This window comes from Vipera berus (genome assembly GCF_964194415.1).
Source record: "Vipera berus genome assembly, chromosome: 1".
Classification (NCBI taxonomy): domain Eukaryota; kingdom Metazoa; phylum Chordata; class Lepidosauria; order Squamata; family Viperidae; genus Vipera; species Vipera berus.
Window position 1 is genome coordinate 44,157,732 of NC_138202.1, and position 25,823 is coordinate 44,183,554.

Sequence of the window (25,823 nt, forward strand, 5' to 3'; positions counted from 1 at the left end):
AATACTTTTAGATTATAGATCCCTGATTCCTGATCAGTGGCCTTGTTAGTGGAATCTTATGGTATTGTAGCCCAACTCATCTGAAGGATCCCAGCTTACCCTACTCCAGTGTAACTCTGTCATGATATGCTGAATATGGAGTCATTAGTATCAGACTATATGATGTATAGGCCAGGCCATGATTAGGAAGTATGGTCCTATTTACATACTTAATTTTGGGGAGAGGCATGCCCAATTGACTCTAAATGCTCTAAGAACATAGGAAGAGTCTTACAGGATCAGGACATTAAGGGAGTTTACCATTCACAATGTTCACATTATGTGCAGTGAAGCAAACAGGGGAACAATGTCTTTTTTAAAAAAGTAAAAATTGACTTTTGACAAGCTAGAATGCCAAAACAATGTTGAAAAGTCTATTTTTCTAAGACATGACATGGCTTGTGCATGCCAGAAACCTTTCCCCCATCAAAGAAGCTATTTGCTCCTTCCCAGAAAAAGGAGCAGGCAGCCTGTCTATTTGGAGTCTTTTAAATGAACTCTAGTCATTTATTTGCCGCTTAGTTGTTGTGGAAGCAAGACCAAAGGCTGTAAAGAATTTAGCCAAACAAAAGACCAAAGTCCTATCTAATCCAGCTTTCTGTGCCACTTAGTAATCAGTCAGATGCACTCAGGAAATAATACACAGGCATGGACACAAGGATGATAGGCTCTTTTACTGTTTCTCTCTAGCAGTTGATTAGCTAAGAATGCTGCCTTTGTTTTTGCAGATAACCATTGATTACATTAGTGATTGAGACTAGAAGCTCTTAATACTGTATCTCCGTTCTCACTGAATCTGTCCAGTTCCTTTTAAAATCATATAATAGCCATCAGTTATACAGAAGAATAATTCCTTTTGTCCCTCTTGAACCCATATTATGTTTTAGTGGATGATATTGTTTTTAATATCCAAAAAAGAGCAAAACTTTCCTTTGTTCACCTCTTATATACCATTCATGATTTTATGCCCAGTATTTCAGCTGTATCTGTCATTACTCATCTTTGTAAGCCAGAAAGTTCATAGGGGATTTATTTGTATGCATAAACATATAATTTTGCTTGCGCTTTTTTGCACTTATTTTAGCAAAATTATGTAATTCCATCCAGACTACAATCTAATCTATTGCAAACACTCAGGATCTCACCCCACCTGATGAAATTGGAAAAGTTGGACCTAAGTGGACTTTTCAAAAAGATGACAGCTAGGCCTACAATTCTGCACCATCATGGAGCATAAAGTGCAGTAGAATAGAACAGGAGAGAAACTATATGCATGCCATGTTCCCTGGTTGAAATCGATGTCGGCCTACAGCTTCATCCAGGAACACTTTAAATTGTTCCATCAGAACATTCTCAGTCATTTTGGTCATGAATTGAATATTCAAAAATAGCCTGAAAATATTAAAAAGTGAGCTTCTTCGGGAAGAAGTATATGCAAATGCCTCTTTTATAAACCTTTCCCCTGCTAAGGAAGTTATTAATATTAAATGCAACCTCTCCCTCATCTGATCCCTCCCAGCCAGTACCAACCAAAAGGGAGCAGAAAACATTGTGGTCCAAATTCATCCATGAATCCTGTTCATATCTCCAAGGGCAACAAACTGGAACTGATTCAACAATCTCTCACACTGTTGCCAAAATTCTAGTTGATCTGTCACTTTGATGAAGCGCTTAACATACTGGACCAGAAGCAGGAAGGCCATCGGTTGGAGTCCTATATATAGAAGCCAATTAGATGACTTTGAGCATGTCATATTGTTTAGTCCAACATACCTCAGGTGAGCTGCTGAGTGCCTGGATTAAATTAGATTGTAGTCTGGATGGAATTACATAATTTTGCTAAAATAAGTGCAAAAAAGTGCAAGCAGAATCCTCAACCTAATTTATTCACCTGACTTCAGTCTGACAAAGTTCACACATTTTCCTAAAGATCTATATTCCATTTGATAGCAGCTACCTTACAAAGGAATGTGAAAGTTTGCCCTCTGAAGGGGAAGAGGATTGTTTATCAGGATTGCCTGTCATGCTTAGTGAATACCAAACTTCCAGTCTTCTGCCCTATGCCCTGTGCTAAAATTGGCAAACTGCCCTTAGTATTGAAATATTTCCAAATCCCTTGAAAGAGTTGACCACCATTTGCTAAGGCTTTTATTCATAATGTTTCGAATTTTGAATTATTTTATTCAAGGGTTTGTTTAAATTTCAAAGTTAAGGGCTTTTAAGGACCCAGTAATACAAAAATCAGTCACTCTGCTCAATACTCTGTGCCATTGGTTATTGCATTCTGGATGACACATAGCACAGCAGATAACATACTGCGGTGATTTTAACAGTTGGGTGGAAATGAAGTGGTCTGGAGGTAGCATCTTCTCTCTGTTGTGCTATATTTAGATATGCAATGCACTCCTGTAGCAATTTTAAAAAAATGAATACAGTTACCCAAAATAGAATCATTCTCAGCCTTCAAATGTGTGTTTGAGTCATTATTTTTAAACCTAAGCTGTAATTTTCAGCACCTCTTAAGGGATTTAATATTTATCCATGTTTCCATATTTGTTGAAATTTTTCAGTGAAGCTCTGAATGTTCTAATCAAAATAAACTCCCAACATAGTAAAACAACAAACCCAAATTGCCTGGTGTTTGTTAATTTGAAGTTCATGAGCTGGAACTAGTGTACAGCTGTGCAAGTCTGTTACATTTTACCTAATGCGATAACATGTGGGAATGGTCAGTTTCCCAAATAATTTCTTAAAGTAGTTTTCTCTGCCTCCTGAATAGATTGTCCATATATGTCTAACAGTGCTGATAGGGAGAAAGAACTTGCATATATTATGCCAAATATAGGTATCCCTGCCTAGGAATAATTCAGTTTAAGAGGTTCTTCTCAGCCTTGCTGAAGACATCTCAAGTGGAAATGCCATGGGCTCCATTGTGGCATTTTATAAGTAAATTTAAAAAGATGTATTTATTTATGCTTTATTATTTGTTTATTTACTCTGAAATGAGATAATGGTTTGGAGTGAGATATCATTTTTATTTATTTTATTTATTTATTTATTTAATCCCATTTATATCCCGCCCTTCTCCGAAGACTCAGGGTGGCTTACAAGCTTAGCAGTAGCCTTCATTCTATGTATATGCCTGCTTATTAGGGCTTTCGCCCCCCCCCCCAGCGGCATTATTACAAAGTCAGCTTAATTGCCCCCAACAATCTGGGTCCTCATCAATATGCCATGCTAGTGGTCCCTAACCTTTCCACCTTAGTGGCCCGGCACGGGGGAATGTGTGAGTGGCAGGAGCACGTGCTCATGCTAAACTCCATTGGTACGAGTGCACGCGCCTTCCACTTGCACAAATGGAGCTTCTTGCGCCAGCAGAGGGCCCTTGTGCTTGGGTGCAAAGCTCTGCTTTGCATGTGAGCACAGGATCCTTCCACTCAGGTACCCTCTGCCTGCGCAAGTGGAGCTTCGCACGCGAGCACAAGGGCTCATCGCTCACACAACTGGAGTTTGCAACCGTACTTGCCCATTGCTCACACGGCCCAATGTTGAACAGGCTGCAGTTCTGCTATGATATCCAGCTTTATATCTCTACACCCAATTACCTGAGGGATTCCACTGATATCCTGGCCCAGTGCCCATGTTCCAGAGGCATGGGCCATGACAGAGAAGGCATACCTCCTAATTCCCACCAACTGACATTCCTTCGCTGAAGGGACCTGTGGTATTTCCAAACTGCTGGACCATTCTGAGTGGGTAGAAACAACTAGGAGAAGATGGTCCCTCAGATAACACAGTCCCAACCCAAGAGTTTTAAAAGTGATAACCAGCACCCTGAATTTCATTCACAACACACTGGCAACTAATGTGACTCATAATTCACTCATCAGTTCCTGGGTCTTTGCTGCAGTCACCGGTGCTATTTTCACCTAGCCATTTGCAGTTCTCCATACCTCCCCCAGAAGTCCTGAGCCACTTTCCTTTCATATAAATGGCAGTGTTAGATTCTAGAAAAGGCAGAATAAAGACATTGATGGACTGTTACAAAAACTTGATTTTAATTAATTTCAGAATTAGCGTATGTTTAATATTTTTTCCAAAATTTAATTTGATAAAAGTTTTCAAAAGGGCTCTGGGTTGAGAACTGGGGTATTTGGGCTCTGGGTACAGTTGAGAATTTTGCTGGAGGGGGCCATGAGACATCATTTTGTACCTCCTAGCTGTGCTTAATTTCTCCTTATTGATAATGTAATATAGATAATACTATTTACTTCTGGAATAAACAATATTATGTAGAGCACAGAAATGTGATCTAGATGCTAGAGCAATCTTGACTTTTGAATCTATAGTTACTTTGGTAATTAAATAAAAGGAGTTTATTAGGGGTTACAAGATCCTTCCAAAATTACATATGTGAAGATTATGAAAACAATCTGAATCAATTGATACCAGAAATACAAAGAACTGGAGTTCCGTACATATAGCCTAAGCAGAGAAAATTGAACATAGTAAGCCAGCTAGGGATAGTGAAAGAATGAGGCTGGAGAAAAGCCTAATCAATGCAAAAGTAAACCTCCCAAATAACACATTTGTTACTAAAAGGCAAAGCCAATATACAGTAAACACTGTTAATAATAATGAAGGGAGTTATACAAATGGACATAATCCAGAACTGCCAGAATAATTTGCAGAATAACAAAAATTGATTACCAACTGAGATGGATGAGACAATAAATATAAATAATGCAGGAATTTGTAAGAGTACTGTAGAAGTGCATGGAATAAAGTAACAAGAATTAGAATCAAACTCAAGACCCTTCAGGAAAATCCAGGATGCAACCTACAGGTTTACACCAAATATCCCTGGGTTAAAAACAGTTGTGTTTGTGAAGATATTCAAGGAATTTTAAATTTAATAGAATATGTGAAATAGCCAGAGGGTGATTCAGATGCTTCAAAGGAAGAAGGAATGGCCAGAAGATATGTCATACTTCAACAATTTTGCAAGAGAAATACACAAAGTAATCATCAGAACAAATCCAAACTGGTTAATCAACAGGGTTGTCAAAAATCTAACATGAAACAACTACAATTAAATGCATGTTCTGGAACATTGCCGGTTGGACAGGTAAATGCATAGATGGGGATTTTTTTCATTTTCTACAAGATTACAAGAACTTGGTTGATGGGAAGCAATGTGATAAAATCACTTGACTATAGGTGTTTTTATAAATGGGTCAAGAAGGATAAAAAAATGGGGCATGTTATGGGGGGCCTGAATGAACCTAATCGCAGAACATCTTGATGTGAGAATAGAAGAAATTAATCTGGAAAATTGTGATGATAATAATAATAATAAGGGACGCGGTGGCTCAGTGGGTTAGGACGCTGAGCTTGTCGATCAGAAGGTCGGCAGTTTGGCGGGTCGAATCCCAAGTGCCGCGTAACAGAGTGAGCGCCTGTTACTCGTCCCAGCTTCTGCCAACCTAGCAGTTCGAAAGCACGTAAAAATGCAAGTAGAAAAATAGGGACCACCACGGTGGGAAGGTAACAGCATTCCGTGCGCCTTTGGCGTCTAGTCATGCCGGCCACATGACCACGGAGATGTCCTCGGACAAGCGCTGGCTCTTCGGCTTTGAAACGGAGATGAGCACTGGCCCCTAGAGTCGGAAACGACTGGCACGCATGTGCGGGGGAACCTTTACCTTTACATAATAATAATAATAATAATAATAATAATAATAATAATAATAATAAGAAGAAGAAGAAGAAGAAGAAGAAGAAGAAGAAGAAGAAAGAAGAAAGAAGAAAGAAGAAAGAAGAAAGAAGAAGAAGAAGTTGGAAGGGACCTTGGAGGTCATCTAGTCCAACCCCCTGCTAAGGCAGGAAACCCTATACCATTTCAGACAAATGGCTGTCCAGTCTCTTCTTAAAAACTTCCAGTGTTGGAGCATTCACCACTTCTGGAGGCAGGTTGTTCCACTGGTTAGTTGTTCTAACTGTCATGAAATTAAAAAACTAAAATCTAAAGAGAGAATGTTAATGGGTGATAACATTTATGTGCCTCTCAGACAACAGGTAAATTGGACTAAGCTGGAACAATCTTTAGTTGATATGTTACATTAGCTCGCAATTGTACTATAGATTTAACTAGCTATGAAGATTTTAATGCTAGAATCAGCCCAGATTTGGAAATGTTGAATTTAAGAAAAAGTTTTTTGAAATGGAGGCTATTTTCCATTTGGGACATTCATCACACATATTTCATGCAGAGCACAGGGAAAAAAAATAAAAAGCAGTATACCAAATAATTTAAATGGAGTGAGGGGAATAAACATGTAGTTGTCAATTTAGTTAACACCACTCACTGTATCTCTATGGGGAATGGGACAACTTGCCACAGCCAACTCGTAGATCTTTGGTCATTCAGGTTTTTCATAGAATTGTTAGTTGTCCTATGGTGAGTTGACCATGGCACGTTGTCCTGCAGTGTGTGTGTGTGTGTGTGTGTGTGTGTGTGTGTGTGTGTGTGTGTGTAGATCTTTGGTCATTTGGGTTTTTTCCCACGTAAAATTGGAGGTATCGGGGCCCTGATACCTCCAATTTTACGTGGGAAAAAACCCAAATGACCAAAGATCTACATACAAAGACCCACGAAAACCTCAGAATATATATAGATATATATTTGCCATTCACATTTCATTTTGTTCCTCTTTCTTTAAGGATTCTATTCCACCATTTCTTTAATATTAGTGTAACTTTTGCCCCACAACAAGTTGCCCTGTGGCGAGTTGTCCGCAGCGAGTTGGCCGTGGTGAATTGTCATAGACTCATCTCTCTATATCTTTATGTCTCTGCAAATTAACCTTGCTTTCATCACATCTATATACTGCTTTATACATTGCTTTTTGTAACCGTGGTGGCACAGTGGTTAGAATGCAGCACTGCAGGCTAACTCTGCTCACTCCAGGAGTTCGATTCTGACCAGCTCAAGGTTAACTCAGCCTTCTATCCCTCCAAGGTCAGTAAAGGACCCAGATTGTTGGGGGCAATATGCTGATTCTGTAAACTGCTTAGAGAGGACTGTAAAGCACTGTGAAGCATTATAGAAGTCTAAGTGCTATTGCTGTTCCTTATTACCTTTCTATTTTTGGGAATCCCAACCCCATCCACCCTGACTTTCTATGTTTCCCTTCCTCTCGAGCCATTCATTCTTCCTTTATTTATTTACAATTCATCCTTATTCATTAATTAAGCTTTTATGGCTAATCTACCAAGTGCTAGTCTGCAGCATATTTCTGGACTGCTTGTTCCTTTACTATTGATAGTTGATGTAATCCATTTTTACTATTGTTTAAACTACTTTGAAAGCCTTTCAAATGGGAAGGCAGGATATAATAGCAATAGCAATACACTTAGACTTATATGCCATTCCATAGCGGTTTAGAGCCCTCACTAAGCGATTTACAAATGTCAGCCTCTTGCACCCAGCAATCTGGGTCCTCATTTTACCAATGTTGGAAGGATGGAAGGCTGAGTCAACCTTGAGCCAGTCAGGATCAAGCTCCTGGCTATGGGCAGAGTTAGCCTGCAATACTGCATACTAACCACTGTGTCACCATGTCTCCTAAATGTTTAATGACTGATTGGAGAATCATTCTTCAAATTTATTTCACATAACCTAATATGTTTTATTAATTGCCTCTCAACAAGCATGTATGTGAGAGGGAGGACTCTCTTTTCAGGATAACAAGTACTAAAATAAGAATTGTTATTTTATTAAAACCTACCCACATACCCACTCCCCAAAAAAGCCAAGCCACAAGCATTTAATGAGATTTTTAAAAGATGAGATGACATCTAATGCAAGTACAATGTTTTAAGTGCATCTTTAATGTTCTGTATCCTGTTCAACCTGTTGGTGAAATTAGGGCCTACAGATTCTATTATCTTCCATGCCCAACTATGTGTTGCCGTGCCTTATATTTGAATCACATAGCAACAGTATTTGTTTTATCTAAGCTTGTTTTATAAAACATAACATTTTACCTGGTTACACTAAACACAGTTGGTAAGACCAGATTGAACCTGTGGGCATTCTGTCGGCATTAGGAAGCGAAGTCTACAAGAAAGACTTCTGTCCTTATTAAATAATCCAGCATTTTCTGCTTCATTGGGTTTTTTCCCCAATTTAATTTCTAACCTCAGATTTGTCAGACAGAAAGATTTGAGGGGGAATGAGGATGGGGGGGCATTTTGTCTGGACTTTTGAGCATTCCTGTGTTACTGGGATGGACAATTTTCTGGTTACATTTATCATTTTTTGGGTTAGCCTGACTAAACTTTTCTTATTTTCTTCATCTTAACCGTTATGTTATATTTTCCACATGCTTGCCATCTATTGAAATTTGATTATGCAGTCAGAGGGAAAACGGCAGTCTACAAAAGTATTAAGGCCATACATGGTGTTTAATTATTGCCTTCATGAAAAATTACTTGATAAATTTCTTGGGTATAACTATCCCAAATCCTGGAAATAATTTAACATAAAACTATTTAACATAAAATTACCTAAAGAAGCAGCTATGTTAGAATGCCTGGGAAATGTTCCTGATGATCTGATCTCTTCTTTCTGATCTAAAGTATCATCTAACAGCTTAGGATGCTGTTGTTTGAAAGGAGGAAAAAAAAACCTAAAGTATCACATTCAAAATTAAAGTTGTTTGAAATAAATATTCCAGAGTTATTTTTTATACTAGAGTTTTCTACCCTCTACTGGACATATAGAAAAGCAGGAGGATTGTATTTTCTAGAATAGCAGTTGTCCTCTTCTGTTAGATAAAGTAATTTAAGTGTTTGTAATTTTTTAGAGCCTTAAAAGAGTCACAAGAATAGTGGAATATTTCTTTGCACTGAGGTTTTCTTAATGCATTTTATTTGCCGCCAGATAATGATTGTTAAATATTAGCATTCATAGAGAAAATTAGAGAGTAAAATCAACATTGTGTTTTATGTTGCTTTAAGTAAATTTTATTAAAAGGATTTGGTAATAAACGAGTATGATTTCATAAGTTTCTTTTTGTTGCTTATATCACCTAAATCATATATGAAGAAAAATGTAAATTGCATTTTAATTTAGTGATTTCTTGCCTAAAAAGGTTATTTATCAGATTTAGGATTTTTTATTGTTTTAATTAATGTGTATGTCCATGCAATGTGTATTTGCATGTACTTCTGTTCTAGAAGATCTTACCTTAAATTTACAGAGAAATTACTGACATCATTGTAAATTCTGGAGATGGACATGTGGGAAATTAAGAGTTGCACTAGAAAATTGCAGAAGAAAGCATTCTCATCTGACTTTATAAAAATCTTTATGAAAAAATTACTAGCTCTGGTGAACAATATACTTCTAGAACTGAAACAAATGTTTGAGCAACTTAGAAACAAATTTATAGTATATCTAAGATGTATTGGATTACCACTGTCAAAATAAGTTTCCATGTAATTTTTTAAAATCCCTTCTTGTATATAGATGGTTTGAATTGGATTGATAACTATTAATGTTTCAGGACAATTTTTTCTTGGTTCAAATAATTTTTGGAGCAAACAAAGTAAGTGTAGGAAGGAAATACTGGAAAAAGTCTACATCAACCTTCATCTTACAGATGCAGGAGTCTCTTCATTAATTTTATGAGATGATTGTTTTCTAATCTGCTTCAGTGGATTAAAACAACAATTATTCCAACACAATAACATTGTTTTGTGGAGAATACTCAAACTTCTAAAAATATGCATATACATAAGTCTATACCTATTATCCTCAGGCTTCAGTAACTAAACAACCATATAAAAAATTATTTGAAGTGCTCCATTTATAAATGAGCTTTAATTTCCATCTGTATCTATAAGACTCTGTATTTCACTCTATTGTTATACAGTATATTAAGAAGTTTATCTTTCACAGGATTAATAACTCATTGGCCTGCCTAATAGTACCAAAAGCTATTGGGAAATGTTGTAGCTTTTTTAAAAAAAATATTAATAAAACTTTTAAAAGTTTGGTGCTTTCCAACTCAATCTCAAGAAGGACTTTTTAAGAGTACAATATTGTAAACTTTAATTGTTCAGCAGCATTTGATAGTCATGGGGGCACGATGTACTTAAAAGATGCTGAGTTTGTCAGGTGGAAAGCTGGCAACCCAGGTTCAAAACTTGGTGAGCTCCTGTTACTTGCTCCATCTCCTGCCCATCGGACAGTTTGAAATCATGCAAATGCAAGTAGATAAATAGGTACCACTTTGGTGGGAAGATAACAGAGTTCCATGTTCCTTGGCCTATAGTCATGCTGGCCACATGACCACAGAAGTGACTTCTGACAACAGTGGCTCCCTTAGCTAAGAAACAGAGATGAGCACCATCCCCAAGAGGCAAACATGACTGGAAAGGAGAAACCTTTACTTTTACGTTTATTTGATACTCATTATTAGAGAAGAGAATGATCAAATAGAGAAGCTTCCTTTATGCATTTGATGCAATGTTATACAAGTGGTCCCCATTTAATGATCACCTGTTTAGTGACTGTTCGAACATATGACAGTATTGAATGATTGATCGTTATGACTGGTTCTCATACTTAAAGGCCATTATAGAATCCTGTACTTGCAATTTGCAATCTTCCCTGCTGGTTTCCAACAGGCAAAATCAATAGGAAAGCTGGTAGGAAATCAGAACAGGTGATCATTGTTTAATGATGGCAACCGGGACTGCCTGAATTGCCATTTGACTTAAGTGATTGTGTCACTTATCAACAGAGTTTTAGTCCTGATTAGCATCGTTAAACTAGGACTACCTGGATAAACTTAATGTAGCAACAATTTTATTGTCTAAAATATTGCCTAAAACGTAAGAAAAGTTCACCACCACCATTACCTTTGAAAGCCACAGAGTCATGGCACTGAAGTGATGTTACAGGCTGGGACCAAAACATTTTGTGTATGAATATTAGCATTAGCATTATGTGTGCATGTTATTTGGGTTAGATTTGATTTCAAAGGTTAAGGGAACTATGAACTCTCAAGTTCCTGGGAGATAGGCACCATATACATTTAATATATCATACTCATCATCTATTGCAACCAGATTAAATAAAAATAAAATTGTGACACTTTTAATATGATAAAAACTACACTCACATTCTTATTATAACCTTTATAACTATCCTAATTATTCCTTCTGGATTACAGAGCAAGGTGACTTAATTAATACCCTTGAGTGAATTTATGTAAAGCTAAGATTTGAACAAGGGACTTCCTGCTCAGTCCCTGAGCAATTATATTATTGATTTTAAAATACTTGGTGAGTGTTCTTAATTCAATCATTTCCAGGAAACTTTTAATTATATCCTAGATGTTCTGAATATGTTTGCTGTAGTCATGCATGGCAATTGAGTTTGAACACTTCTTGTTTTCTTAAATGAATTTTTCAAAAAGATAAGTATTTTGGAGGATTCTGCCCTGTATTCAGTTAATGTTTTTTAACTTCAAAATCCAAGCAGCCACTTCAAGTTGTAGCTATCCATTCATTGGTAGGGAGTTATGTTGAGTTGAGATGTCATATGACTGCACCAACTTATAATGGCAATCTCAGGTCTTCTCTTAGCGGTCATTAACTGAGAATTGTAGATTGTTAAGCAAGTACCCACCCTAATCCAAACTGTTCCAGGCTTGGCCCCTCCCAGCTCCGTGGCTAAGTATGATAAGGGATTGATTTCAGTGCCCACTACCTTCCTGTTCCCTCCAGCAAGCATTCTCTGATCCGGTTGCCTTCTCCCCAGCCCAGCTCAGCCCAGGAACACCAACAAGCATTCACCCGGCAGTCTTCTCTCTCCAGCCCCACAGGACTCTCCAGCCCAGCAAGCCAGTCAGCAAGCAAGCATTTGTTTGCCCAGCTGCCTTCTCCCCCAGTTCCATGCACCAACCTTTTGCCTTTTTGGGCCCATCTTCTCTAGTGAAGTAGGGATGCGGTGGCTCAGTGGGTTAGGACGCTGAGCTTGTCGATCGGAAGGTCGGCAGTTTGGCGGGTCGAATCCCGAGTGCCGCGTAACAGAGTGAGCGCCTGTTACTCGTCCCAGCTTCTGCCAACCTAGCAGTTCGAAAGCACGTCAAAATGCAAGTAGAAAAATAGGGACCACTATGGTGGGAAGGTAACAGCGTTCCGTGCGCCTTTGGTGTCTAGTCATGCCGGCCACATGACCACGGAGACGTCCTCGGACAAGCGCTGGCTCTTCGGCTTTGAAACGGAGATGAGCACCGGCCCCTAGAGTCGGAAACGACTAGCACGCATGTGCGGGGGAACCTTTACCTTTACCTTTACCTCTCTAGTGAATGTTTCCCACTTTCCTGCCTTTTTCCATTATTTCCAAAGTTATTGCTGTCTTTGAAAAGCTGCACTGTCTTTGGAATGCTTTGTTCCAAAAACAGCATAGCTTTCTGAAGATAGCACAGCCTTTGGAAAACTGCTGACTTCCAAAGGTGCTCTGAGGAAGCGATAGTGAACTGGGGTGGACCTCGGTAATAAGAGGAGCCACTGAGTGGGCCAACTCCTCAGAACGTATCTCCGAATCAAGGAGAGAACTAGGATCACTCACATGTTTGCTCCATATAAAGTCTCCCCATGAAGAGATCATGAAATAGAGCCCAGAGTTGCCTCTATGAGGGAGATGGGTGGTTTCTAAATATAAATAAAAGTTTAAAAAATAGTGATCTCCAGTTTGATTGAGAGCTCTGGGACCTGGGAGAAAATCATCCAAACCTATCTATTGTTGATGAGGAAAGCCATTCTAGAAGCATTAATACTATCTCATTTGAACCTGAGAGGTTTTGTTTTTTTTCAAAAAAAGATTAATAGCTTATAAATTTGGCATGTACCCAGCAAGGTAACTTGTTTTATATACTTCTCATAAATATCATCAAGTTGGTATTGTACTCCAGGTCATAGAACTTTTTTTTGTTCTTGGAAGCAACAACTAAAAAGAATACTACCTTATATGACAGTGGGTATCTTGTTTACTGATGTTTTGTACATTTTAAGATTTTTCATCTTTAAAGGATTGATTTTGCAACAATATCCACTAATAATTCTGCATATAATTAAATATGTACTTTGATTAAATTATTTGGAAAAAATACCTAGTATCAAGTTTGAAAAATATTACACATATGACATCTTTTGTATGGCCTGTATTTATCAAATTTCCTAATTTCAGTCAGTGATTCAGTAAAAATAGTTTGAATTTCAATTCCGTCTTCGAAACAAATAAAAGATCTTCTACTATCACCGTGCAGAAAGTTCTGCAACTCCTGGGGAGATCTTGAACAATTCCATAACAACCTGCTCCAGATGGGTTCGCTTCAGGTTTGTTGGAATTATATCTTTCAATGAGCAGTCACATTTTGATTGGCATCACTTGGAAATTCTTTTACATCAATAAATATATACAGAAGCATTTGGCATTGCAATCAGAGCTGTATAGGTAAAGATATATATACACAGAGAGAGACAGACAGACAGACAGACAGAGATGCACGCTGGTACACATACATAGCTAGATAATAGATAATAAGTAAATAACTTCACTTAATTATGTTGTTATTCAGGGCTGCAGCCAACAGACCAAACATGCCTTATTCTGAAATGCCTTGAGGAAATAAATTATTCCTCCTTTCCTCCCTCTAAGTTTTCTGTGATATATTTCCATCTAGAACAATTTAATTTGAAGTTCTGTTACCCTCGGAATTTCCCAAGCATATGAATACCTTCCTCCTTGTTCCTCAGTAGCCTTGCTTTGACTCAATCTCTGTTAGCATAGGGCATGAGTTTACTGTTTAAAAAGGCATAATCTATAAATGCGAATACCATGATCCTCAGAGAAATACAACCATAAAAGGTAAGGTGTGTGGAGGGGGGTTCTCTCTCTGAGAACGAGAGGAAGGAAAGTAACCATTACAGCCTCTTACATTGTACCTCTGAGCAGATTGCAGGGTTTTATACTTTATTACATTATTGCCCTTGAAATTGAACTGCATTTATAACATGTAAAATATGTATTTTTAACACTAAAGTGTAATTTTCCAACATACTATCCAAAATAAAGTGCCGAGAAGCTATTAACTGCAAATTGAATTTTTGTGGTATGTAATTTAGTTTAAGTAGTGACAAGTATTTTTCTCTTTCTCTCTCCCCCCCACCCCAAGAAAGAAAGAAATCCATTAGTCATTCAGTTTAACAGCACAGAGGCAGCAGTCAGCAAGGGTGTGCATTCTGTGTCTGCTTCAATTGCACACTTCATTTATTTGAACATGGCATAGGCGGCTTTCTCTGTCATCCAGCAACACTACACTATTAGCGAGTTTCGCCCCAGGGCAGCTGGGACGCTTTGCTGGGGCAGATGTTCTTTTCAGCTTATTCACTGGCTGTTCTTGGTTGTTTACTGTTGTCATGACAACGTCTATTTCCATAGCAGCCATGTGGCCTCCTCTCAGAGACTAAGGAATATAGTTATAAAAGAATCATATTTTGCTCTGTGTCTCTTACTTACCATCTGTCAACTAACTGCATGTGATGGATCCAAAAACTGATTAAGGATAATGGCAAACCCTCAGTGATAATTTATTAGAAGTAAAACTGGGCCTTATGCAAATGTCTTTGTTGCCTTCAGGGGGCCTCTGTTTTTTTATATACATATTTTTGAGCTCTATACTGATGCAGATTTTTCCTTTATTAACCCTTGCTGATGGGGGAGGGGTGGAGTCCCAGAATTTATATGCAAAGAGGTAAAGTCTCAAGTGAAGATCAACCTCTGGTGTATTCAGAAACACATTAGTGCAGTTTTTAACAGTAGTAGCACATATATAATTATTTAAATTATTTGGCTCATACTCCACCTTTATCACCCATCTCTGATAAATATGGCTTCGTAAGGCAGCAATCAATTTAGCCATTGTGCACTAATGAATTGCAGTACTGCATAGTGCAGCTCTTTTAACTTGCATTGAGACAAAAGCTAGGTGGTTGGAGGTATTAATGATGCACATAGATGCATCATTTCTGACACAGCCAATTAATATAAGATATATCATAGCTCACAAACACACACACACATATATGCATGCACATATACATATATAAAGGTAAAGGTTCCCCTGCACATGCGTGCTAGTCGTTTCCAACTCTAGAGGCCGGTGCTCATCTCCGTTTCAAAGCCGAAGAGCCAGCGCTTGTCTGAGGACGTCTCCGTGGTCATGCTTTCGAACTGCTAGGTTGGCAGAAGCTGGGACAAATAACAGGCGCTCACTCTGTTACACAGCACTCGGGATTCGACCTGCCAAACTGCCGACCTTCTGATCGACAAGCTCAGCGTCCTAACCCACTGAGCCACAGCGTCCCCCCATATACATACATACATACTACATATATACATATATGTAGGACCTACAAAAACAAATATACATACACACACAGACACACAAAATACCAGAGGGAATCATTTTATGACCTAGCACAATGTATGAAGCAAACCAGTCTTATAGGAGAGAGGAATCTGACTAGATCTCAATTGTTAAAAAAAACTTACCTACATATTTGAGAGGATTAAGACACATTGCAGACAGTCTCCTGGCAATTTAAAATCTTAAAAGAATCAGCTTAGAGGTACCCTAAGAAACTGTGTGAATGTGAAAGCAGTAAAGCCTGACAGATATATCTCTGCAAAAATTAAAAGAAACTACAGCATAGATACATTGATAAGCAGAATTGTTGACAATATGCCCGTTTATTTTCTATGTTGGTATTAGGACTTTTCACCGTTTTTGCTGCTGTTGTTGATTTTGCTAGAGAGATTCACTTCATTCTGTCAAGTCATGGGGATGGGAATTGGCCCATTTGTAAAGTAATGTATTTATTGGTTGATTTTTCCAGATCCTGACATTGATGCTGCCACTGCCATGATGCTTTTGAATACTCCCCCTGAGATACAAGCAGGTTGTGAGTAGATATTTCTATAGCCTATAGCTCCATAGATATGTAAGCCTAACTCTCTTTCATTAGTACATAGCCTATTAGGTTTAAAAATAAAACTAGATTAAGAAATCAGATTTTTAGCTAGACCCTTACTAACTCTTTTACATAGTATTATCTGGGTAGATGTTCAGATGGATAGGCTTCTGTGAATATTGCCTAGTCACAATTGTATATATCTCATTCACAGAAAAAACGATCTATATATGCAACTGTAATTCATATAATAATAGCATGATAAGCATTTCTTTTTCTTTAGGGCAGATAAAAGTTTTAGAGCCAACAGCTTTTATTTTTGTTTGAATTTATTTGCGGGGATGTATGTACAAGCATCAGGTGTTTTTAGAGATCAAAAAGTGAAGCAGAAAGAAGTAAAAACATATGTAGTCTAAAGGAGTTACATTTGAATTAAATCAGTTTTTAAAAAATAGGTGGATTTATCATAAGGAGAGCTAAACAGAGTTTTAAAAAAAACAAGAGAAGCTGTAGTTTCCTAATCCAGTTATTTACTCTCATATTGGAATGTATTTTACATAGAAAAGGTTTCTTATCAGATTAGAACTTCATTTTTACCCATTTTTTATAATTGGTACCTATTCTTACAATACAGAGCCAGTTTGGTGAAGGATTAAACAGAACCAGCTAGGTGACTTGGGCCAGTCCTTTCCTCTGGGCCTTGGAAGAAGGCAATGGCAAACTACGTTCAAAAATGCTCTCTAGAAAACCTAATGGATGTATCCCTGTAGTTGCCAGAAATCAAGTCTAACTTGAAACTAAAAAACAAAACATACAAAAAACAAAACCTCAAAATACATTTTTTCTACATATCATCAGATCCAACTGTTTCTAAATCTATGTGAAAAAATAATATACCAACTAGACTCAAGAATGATTCCTTGACAATCTAAAAAATATATTTAGGAAAAAGTGGCCTATGGGGTGTGGAGAGAGAGGGAGGGAGGGGGAGAAAGAGAGAGAGAGAGAGAAAGACTGTGTGTATCTATGTATATAATTTTGTGGTTCATTATCCACAGTGCTTCATAGTCATTTTGTGGGCAATGATGAAGTTGTTACCAGCACACTTTAAAGGTATACTACTAATTGCCCATCATGAGTTCCTCTCACAGTATTAAATTGGAGGGTACATCCATTGACATGGAAGCAAGGCATTATATAATAGGTGGCCAACTAAAATTTCCACCAACAATATTCTTCACTTTGTAAACTGTAATTTGAGGGGTTTTTTTTAATTTTTATTTTTTTAGAATTACTTTTACATATTTGAAAAGCAGCGTGGCAGTTGTTACAATAATTCAATTACATACAGATATCATTCGTACAAATCTCAAACTAATACAATAAATATTCTCTCTCTTTCCCCCTTAATATATACTTTCTCATATTTAAATTAATACAATTCTTATTCTATCAATCAAATAAAAATAACTTTCTGACATTTATCAATAGTTTTTACTTTATATGTATCTTAATTGTTTTAACATTTGATCTTTTAGACAATCAATGACTTGGTAAATTTTTCCCAATTTTAATTTTCCATTAATATTTAAATTTAACGTTTAATATTTATAATTTTCAGATTTTTAAATGACCCCAATTCTTTTATCACAATTCCTCACAGAGTCTGGTGTTCAGGATACACATGTATATCAGTTCTCATAATCTACATCAACAAATTAATAATACAATATCATATTCTTATTTTCTAATAATTTTCAAATCTTAAATTTAATAACCAAAATTTCTTTTACTTCAATGTTTAATACTTCCTCTCTCTTCCTCTTTGTATCTACTATCTCATATTTAAACTAATAATTTTTTCTTACTGCTACATAAAGACATATTTATTACATATATTTATTACATATATTTATTACATATATTTATTACATATATTACATATTACATACATATTTATCACCACGATGTAAAAAAGATGTCGAGACTCTAGAAAGGGTACAGAGAAGAGCAACAAAGATGATTAGGGGGCTGGAGGCTAAAACATATAGGGAACGGTTGCTGGAATTGGGTATGTGTAGTTTAATGAAGAGAAGGGTGAGGGGTGACATGATAGCAGTGTTCCAATATGTCAGGGGCTACCACAAAGAAGAGGGAGTCAAGCTATTCTCCAAAGCACCTGAAAGCAGGACAAGAAGCAACGGATGGAAACTAGTCAAGGAGAGAAGCAACCTAGAACTAAGAAGAAACTTCCTGACAGTTAGAACAATTAACGAGTGGAACAACCTGCCTCCAGAGGTGGTGAATGCTCCAACACTGGAGGTTTTTAAGAAGAGACTGGACAGCCATTTGCCTGAAATGGTATAGGGTTTCCTGCCTGAGCAGGGGGTTGGACTAGATGACCTCCAAGCCATTCCAACTTTATATTATTATTATTATTATTACATTCATCAATAAGGTTTTTAGCTTATATATATTTTAATCAACTTTACGTGACCTTTATGCACAAATCAATATTCAAATTTAACTGTTAGTATTTATACTTCTAAATTTTACATGACCAAAATTTTCTTTATCTCAGTTCATTACAATATCTTATATTCAAAATACACATCTTATCTATTTAAGTATATTCTATTTTAATTCTCATAAGTAGATCAAAACCCCATTCTTTTTCAGTCTTATTCTAGCTTTCTTTCTTTGCCAAATCCTCTTCCATGTCCTTGCTTTTGGGTCATCAAGCAAATCTTCTATTGTTATATCTATTATTTGGTGTTGAAAAAACCATCCAGTCGCCATTTTTTTGAGGACTAGCAAGTCGTCTACTTGTTTTTCCATCTCGACGTAGTTGTCCTGAACTATTTGTCTTCTCTTCCAGCTTTTTTTTAAAAAATCCTCAGGTTCCTTCTGATTTATATAGGAAGTCTTTTCCTTTTTCCCTATTGTCAATTTCTTTCCTGGATTTTCCATTGTCTGTATTTGTTGAGCAGTTAAATCTTCTGTCATAATATTTAATTGTTCCACTTTTTCTGTAGTATTCTGTATAGATGATTCTTTAGTTATAGTCATAGTTTGAGTTTGCATATCCGGCTGCCTTCTTGTTTTTTTCTGCTTCTTATTTCATCACCAGCTGTAAGGAGAGTTTGAAGAATTGCTTTCCACATACAAAGGGTTTGTTCCTGATCTTCGTCTGTAGGGAAAATCTGCTCCTGATCTTCTTCCATAGTAGTATATTAAACTGAAAGCTTTACAGTAAGGAGCACAGCTGAGCTTCTCGCAGCTGATGTTTCAGAGTTGCATGTATCTTATCTATTTTCTGGGCTGTCAGCGAAGTCTCTTTTAGACCATAACAGGTTGAAGTATCACGTTTGGCCACAAGATGTCACCCCAAAGTTATTTTAATCTTCAGTTTTTTCTTCTATTTTAAAAGGAAAAACCCAGATCTTCAGTAAAAATAGAGAGTAAAAAACAGAGAATAGAGAGTCTTTTAGTCCATAAATTTTAAGAAATCAAATTCCGATTAGGATCCAGTTATTTTTTTCAATGCTTTAAACTCCTCTGGGTAGTCAGTCACCGCTGTTTCTAGAGGGAGGCCTAAAATCTCCTTCCCTCTCCACAGGGGGGAAAATACTTTAGCAGCTTATGCAGGTACAGAAAGTAATTAGGATTTAAGAGAGATAGATCTCACCCAGTCTCTTCCATGCTGCTTTGAAGTTGCCTGATGGTAAGTGTGACTTTGGCTGTCTGCAGCCTAGTGACGAGCCATATTTCTATGGCTGGTCTTTCGTCCGCCATTTTGCCGCACAGCCGCCATGGACGCCTGGAAGAAGCTGTCTTCCCCGTCCAGTTTCGCATCGCTGGAGGACCCTGAAAAGGGTCGAAAGTCACCCTGTAGATGCGACCAGCAAGGAGGGGCCCTCGCTGGATTGTGGGAGAACAGTAGCTCTCCCGCTAGAGCCAGAATCCTTCCAAACCGGCAGATGTAATTTGAGTCTTTCATTAACTTTACTGGAACCACTAAAATAATAGTTATTAACTATCAAGAACTATCATAATGTATGTTCTATAACAAGTGGACTGGTATGCACGATTCTCCCTTTTCTAAAACATTAGAAGGCAGCAGAAGAAGCAATGGATGGAAACTAATCAAGGAGAGAAACAACCTAGAAATAAGGAGAAATTTCCTGACAGTGAGAGCAATTAGTGGAATGGTTTGCCTTCAGAAGTTGTGGGTGCTGTATCACTCAAGGTTTTTAAGAAGAGGCCACTTATCTAAAATGGTATAATTCTGTGAAATTGGTTGGGCAAAGAATAATGCCTGGTCCAAGGTCATCCTATGAGCTGTATTTCTTTCTCCTAGTCCATCATGACTATCTCTCACTGATTTTGTCTTAAATCTATAAACAGATTTTTAGAATGGTAAACAATGATAATTAATAGAACAGAAATTAAGTTGAATATTGTCTTTATCAATATACAAAGGACCATATCAGAGAATAAAAGTGTTAATAATAAAAAATATTCCATAATATACCGGTATCTGCCTTTTAAAATGTCATAAAGAAAAAAAGTATAATGGCAGAAGCAACTGAATAATTTCAATGCCATAAAATTTTCCATAGCATAAAATACTATTGATATATTATTAAATGGGAGATTGTTCTGAATATAATAAATAGGTTTACTATTTTTATGTTTGAAGGTGTCAGAGAATATAATCACTATATATGTGTGGCCATCCAAAATAAAACAAGAATGAACCAAATTTCTGCAATGTGAGAAAGTTTTTCATTGCAGAACCAAAACTAACAATATGGGTAATTGGTTCATTTAGAATATTTTTCTATATACCTCAACAAGTAATTATCCAACTTATACAGAACCTCATACAACAGGTATGCATTAGTTATAATTCATAAAGCTCTGTTATTAGAGAAAAGTTATAATGTGCATATCTTTATGTTATATATTGTGTTCTTAGATCTGACTAGACAACCTGTGCCTTGGTGGATCATCATTTCAGAGATATTTGCTTACCAGAATGCATTCAACAATAGTTTCTAATGTAGTGCTTTCACTTGAAAAACTAGGATACATTCAGAGATGTAAAACAGCTAAGATTGATTGTGTCAGATAGTCAGATATCAGCACAGAAAAAGACATTTTGTATTACATTATAAACTTGGATTTTGGATACATTCTGTATGTTAGTCCATTTGAGGTACTTTGGTTCAAAAGGTTTTGCCCTATGGTGCGATGTTTCATTCAGTTAAAGATTACAGGAATTAGAGTTTCATTGATAGGATAGATAGATAGATAGATAGATAGATAGATAGATAGGTAGGTAGGTAGGTAGGTAGGTAGGAAGGAAGGAAGGAAGGAAGGAAGGAAGGAAGGAAGGAAGGAAGGAAGGACAAGACAGACTTGTCACATGCAGAATAATGCAAACAACTGAGATAGGATCCTGGTCCAGTAGACCCACAATGATAAGAGTTGATGAGAAAAATAATAAGAGATAGCACAGCTAGAACTGACTGCCAAGGAATAAAAAGAAATTAAGCAAACGCAAATTAGATGCAGTTCCTGCCTTATCCTTAGATTGATTTAGGAAGTTTTCTGGCATATTTCTCCGTGCACCTCCCAGCTGTCAATATTTGAACACATTGTTTTGTGTTTCCTTACCTAAGGGATTCTTTCTATCTAAAAAAAGCATAGTGTATTTATAGGCAAGACCCGAATTCCAATTTTTTAAAAAAAAATATTGTGCTATGAAGCTAGCACAGATATTCCAGATATTTTGTTCTACAACTCCCCTTTTACTTGATTTTGTGGTATGCCAGTTGAGGTTAGATTCTCTTTCATTTCTGTCCTATGAAAAGTAACCATTCTCAGGGAAATATAATGACTGCAAATGAGACAAAATCAAGTTCTTTTTAAAGTAAGGTTAATCAACCTGGAGATTTTCAGATGATTTGGGTTTCAGTTTCCATTCACTTTAACCAGTTTATCAAATAGAAGTGCACTGTGGAAGTTGCGAGGAGACATGACATTGTCCAGCCCAGGGGTAGGCAACCTTAGCTCTTTTATGACTCGTGGACTTCAACTGCCAGAATTCCTGAGCCAGCTGGCTCAGGAATTCTGGGAGTTGAAGGCCACGAGTCATAAAAGAGCCAAGGTTGCCTACCCCTGGGCTAGCCCTAGTCTAGAATTTGCTTCAGTGTAATTACAAAATAGACTTCTACTAGCTCATTTGAAGAAATGGTTATGTTAAACTGAGTCATCTAGTCTATTCCCAATATTTGTAAGCTTTTACATATGTTTCGGGCTTTATCTTTTAAACAACTGTCATGAAATGAATAAAGTAACTTAAATGTGTAAGAGAACTGCTACTATTGGGAGTGCTAAAAGTGTTTGCTAGACAGTTCACTAGCTTTCTAATTGTGGATGGTGGCAGTAATTTTCAGTGAAATTATTGTTTCCATAGAAACAGTATGTTTATGCTACTTGCTCTTTAATCCACTGTGGGGAGCTACTGTCTCATGTTTGAGACATGCCAAGTATTAAATGATATGCAAAACTCTGCTAAAATACAAAGCACATTTTTGTTTATTTTAATGTTAACCTTATTTGTGGAAAAATTAAGGCAAGAAACTATTAAAAGCATTTAAAATTCAGATCCGATAACCTCATTTGCAAACAAATACAAAATATAGATAGATGGTATAAATATCCAGACATGCTACTGATGCAATGTTTCTTGGGGTTGCAGACCACATTTCAAGTTAAAAACAAAATATTTGAGGAAGAAGTATATTTGTGAAGAGACTTAATAACAAAACAAAACAAAAATGGTATGGGAGTCACTCTGTAATTAGGGATAATTAAGTCTTAAAAAGAAAATTCTAACTTCAGATAGTTCAGATCTGGGACATAAATTTAACTATTAAGTTTTATTCCATATTTCATTGGCATACAAATCTTTAGCTAAAAAAGATATAATGTTCTCATTAATTTAATCTTCTTAAGTCGAGTCAAATATTATTAACAAATTGAGAGTAGGCAATAATGTGTTTCTATTTCACAGAGCAAGGGCCATAAACCATGGAAATGGGAAGCTATGTTTGTAGAAAAAAATCCAGTTTTACTCCATCCAATTTAGCTGCCATTCTGTTCTCTGTATCAGTTTGATGAACAAAATTAGTGAAAAAGAAGTTTATTTTTCATTATGGAACAAAAAATGAATAATAGATTGATCAAGCTTTCCTTCTATCTTTTTTTTTCTGTCCCCTGCAAATAAAAGCCCTGACCCTAGGTATATTTGTATCATTGAAGTATTTTTGCAACTTTTTGATGTATACATTCTATATTATCACAATAATATACATTCTAATAAAATCACAATAGTAATGGGAAGATTATTATGATAGCTAATTAGGTATTATAGCCAATATTTTCCAACCAAGTTAGAGTATTTGCATTGGAAAATGTATAGTCGAGGCTCAAATGTATCCTGTGGAAATTATCATTTTCTAATATTCCTTTGCCTAAACATTTCCCAATTTTAAAAAATCTGGAAAAGCCATGGTTTAAATTTGCAGGGGATGTGGGGCTCTTATAGAGCCTTCTTCCATCCAAAAAGCCTTAATAATGTGGATGTTTGTATCTATCTATTTTTGTTACAAAATATTGGAAAAAGGCAGGGATTGAGGCCGATACAAATTGGTAGGGTATGTGTGTCCTCCATTTGGCTGATATTAGAATTTATTAATGGACATTATATATTGTTGTTGTGCCTTGTAATTTAAAGTGACTGAAGAAATTAGACCATAGTTGTCCAATCTTTTTTTACTTCCTTGGGCCAAATTGAGTGAGGAGGAATTGTCTTGGGTCACATATAAAATAAATAATACAGTAAATATATATAAATAACAACCTTTACTTTTTAATATTTTTATTTATCTTGTGGGGCCACATTATGAGCTGTCGAGGGCCACATGCAGCTGTGGACCATGGGTTGAGCACACCTGGGTTAGATTATGATGAAAACCTTGGCATCTATGAAAACAGAAGAGCACTTTTTCTTTCAAATATCCTGTAACAATTTACATTATTCTTCATATTAAGCATTATTTCAAATGTGCCTTTTGGTGAATATGTTGGTAACGAGCCTGGGTTTTTTGTATTGTATCTGTTGTAAGATTTTATTGTTATTTATTCTACTAATTGTATGAATAGTTTAGTCTAATTTTGAATCGTACCCTGTAAAATGCGCAGAAGACAAAAAATGCAAATTCTTACTGCCTAGCACACTTGTATGAAACACACAAACATTTTTTGAGGTAGTCTTTTAACTGTAATGTAAATATTTTAGGGGTTCTGCTCTATAGTTTTCTGCCTTTCTTAATTCAAAATATAGAAAAACAATATCCACCATTTTAGGAGTCATGATAAGGGAACTCTGCGTCCAAACAGGGAGCCCAACAATTGCTATTTGCTACGCTTGACCAAATGCACTACTTATCAGCTATTTAGAAAGGAAGTAAAGTACTGCACAGAGAAGTAATAATTGAGCCTCTGTCTCTGATAAAGAGCTTGCTTTTATGTATTAAATGAGAGTTGGGAGTTAATGCCGTTTGGAAAGGGGGAAACCTCATTCTAACGATCTCCATAGATTTCTAATTGCTATTGATATAATAAATACAGACCTGGGTATTTTATGGCCTGTGGGCCACATCCAGCATGGAGGCTGTCCCTATCTGGCTCACACAGTTGGCAGGGGTCTCATCAGGTACAGCAGTGGGTAGGGTGGAGTGGGGTGGAGTGAGCGGTCCTCCACAACAGTCCCTGTGGCCCCTTGGGAAAATTAATTGCCCACTGCTAATATATACATTTCATATTTAAGATGTAGTGTTGTGTGATTGTCTCTTCATTGTCTGTAAACTTTCTGAAGCTGTTCATACTGGGAACTTCCCTAGACATGCATCTTTTCTAATACATCATAATTGTCTTTTGTTTTAAATTCCTAGGCATTATAAAATCAAATTAATATGACTGTGTAACAAGAGGGGAGGCAGGCTTAACTGTTCTCCTTGTAAATAAAGAAAACTAAAAGGCCAAGAAAAAAAATCTGGGTTCATGGACACTAAGGTTACAAACAAGAGTATGTGTAGTTAGCAAAGGCATGAAACTTAATATAAAATTTAAATGATTAATTAGATTTGGGTCCTCAGTTGCTGTGCATGAGTGAGTGAGTTTGTAAAATCTTTAGCACTTTTTTCTTAATTGGTGATGTTGGATCAAAAACTACTGTAGCATGAAGCATTTCTAACCACCAACATGCAAGATTTTTGTCAATCCATCTATTATTCATGTGCGCATATAAATTGAAAGAGAGATGTTTCCTAAAGTTGTCAGATCCTCCAAAACAGAGATCAGCATTTGTTGGGTATGGCATTTGAGCATGCAAATGTACTTTTGTTAGTGCAATGCCTTTATTAGATACAGGCTAAACTTCCACAAACTGAAAATAGACTATTACCAATTGCCATTGTGAGGTAGGAGATATCTGCTAGCTCTTCCTCCTAGCAATATCCTTCGTACAGTAGTTAAATGTAGACTCTTACAAAATATAGTAATAATTCTGCTGCATTAGGTCCAAGATCTATCATTTCACAGTATATTTTCCCAGTGGCCATTCACATGCTTATCAGAAGCCTGCAAGCAAGGCATGA

General features: G+C 36.6%; 1 protein-coding gene across 3 annotated transcripts in view; it reads left to right on the forward strand.

Annotated features, from left to right (window-relative positions):
• FOXN3 (forkhead box N3) overlaps nucleotides 1-25,823 on the forward strand; it is a 228,826-nt gene that overhangs the window by 176,053 nt on the left and 26,950 nt on the right. For all 3 annotated transcript variants that reach the window (XM_081322211.1, XM_081322212.1, XM_081322213.1), the window contains one exon: nucleotides 16,018-16,083. In XM_081322211.1, the coding sequence (XP_081178337.1) occupies nucleotides 16,018-16,083 (66 nt within the window). The remainder of the gene's footprint in view (nucleotides 1-16,017; nucleotides 16,084-25,823) is intronic.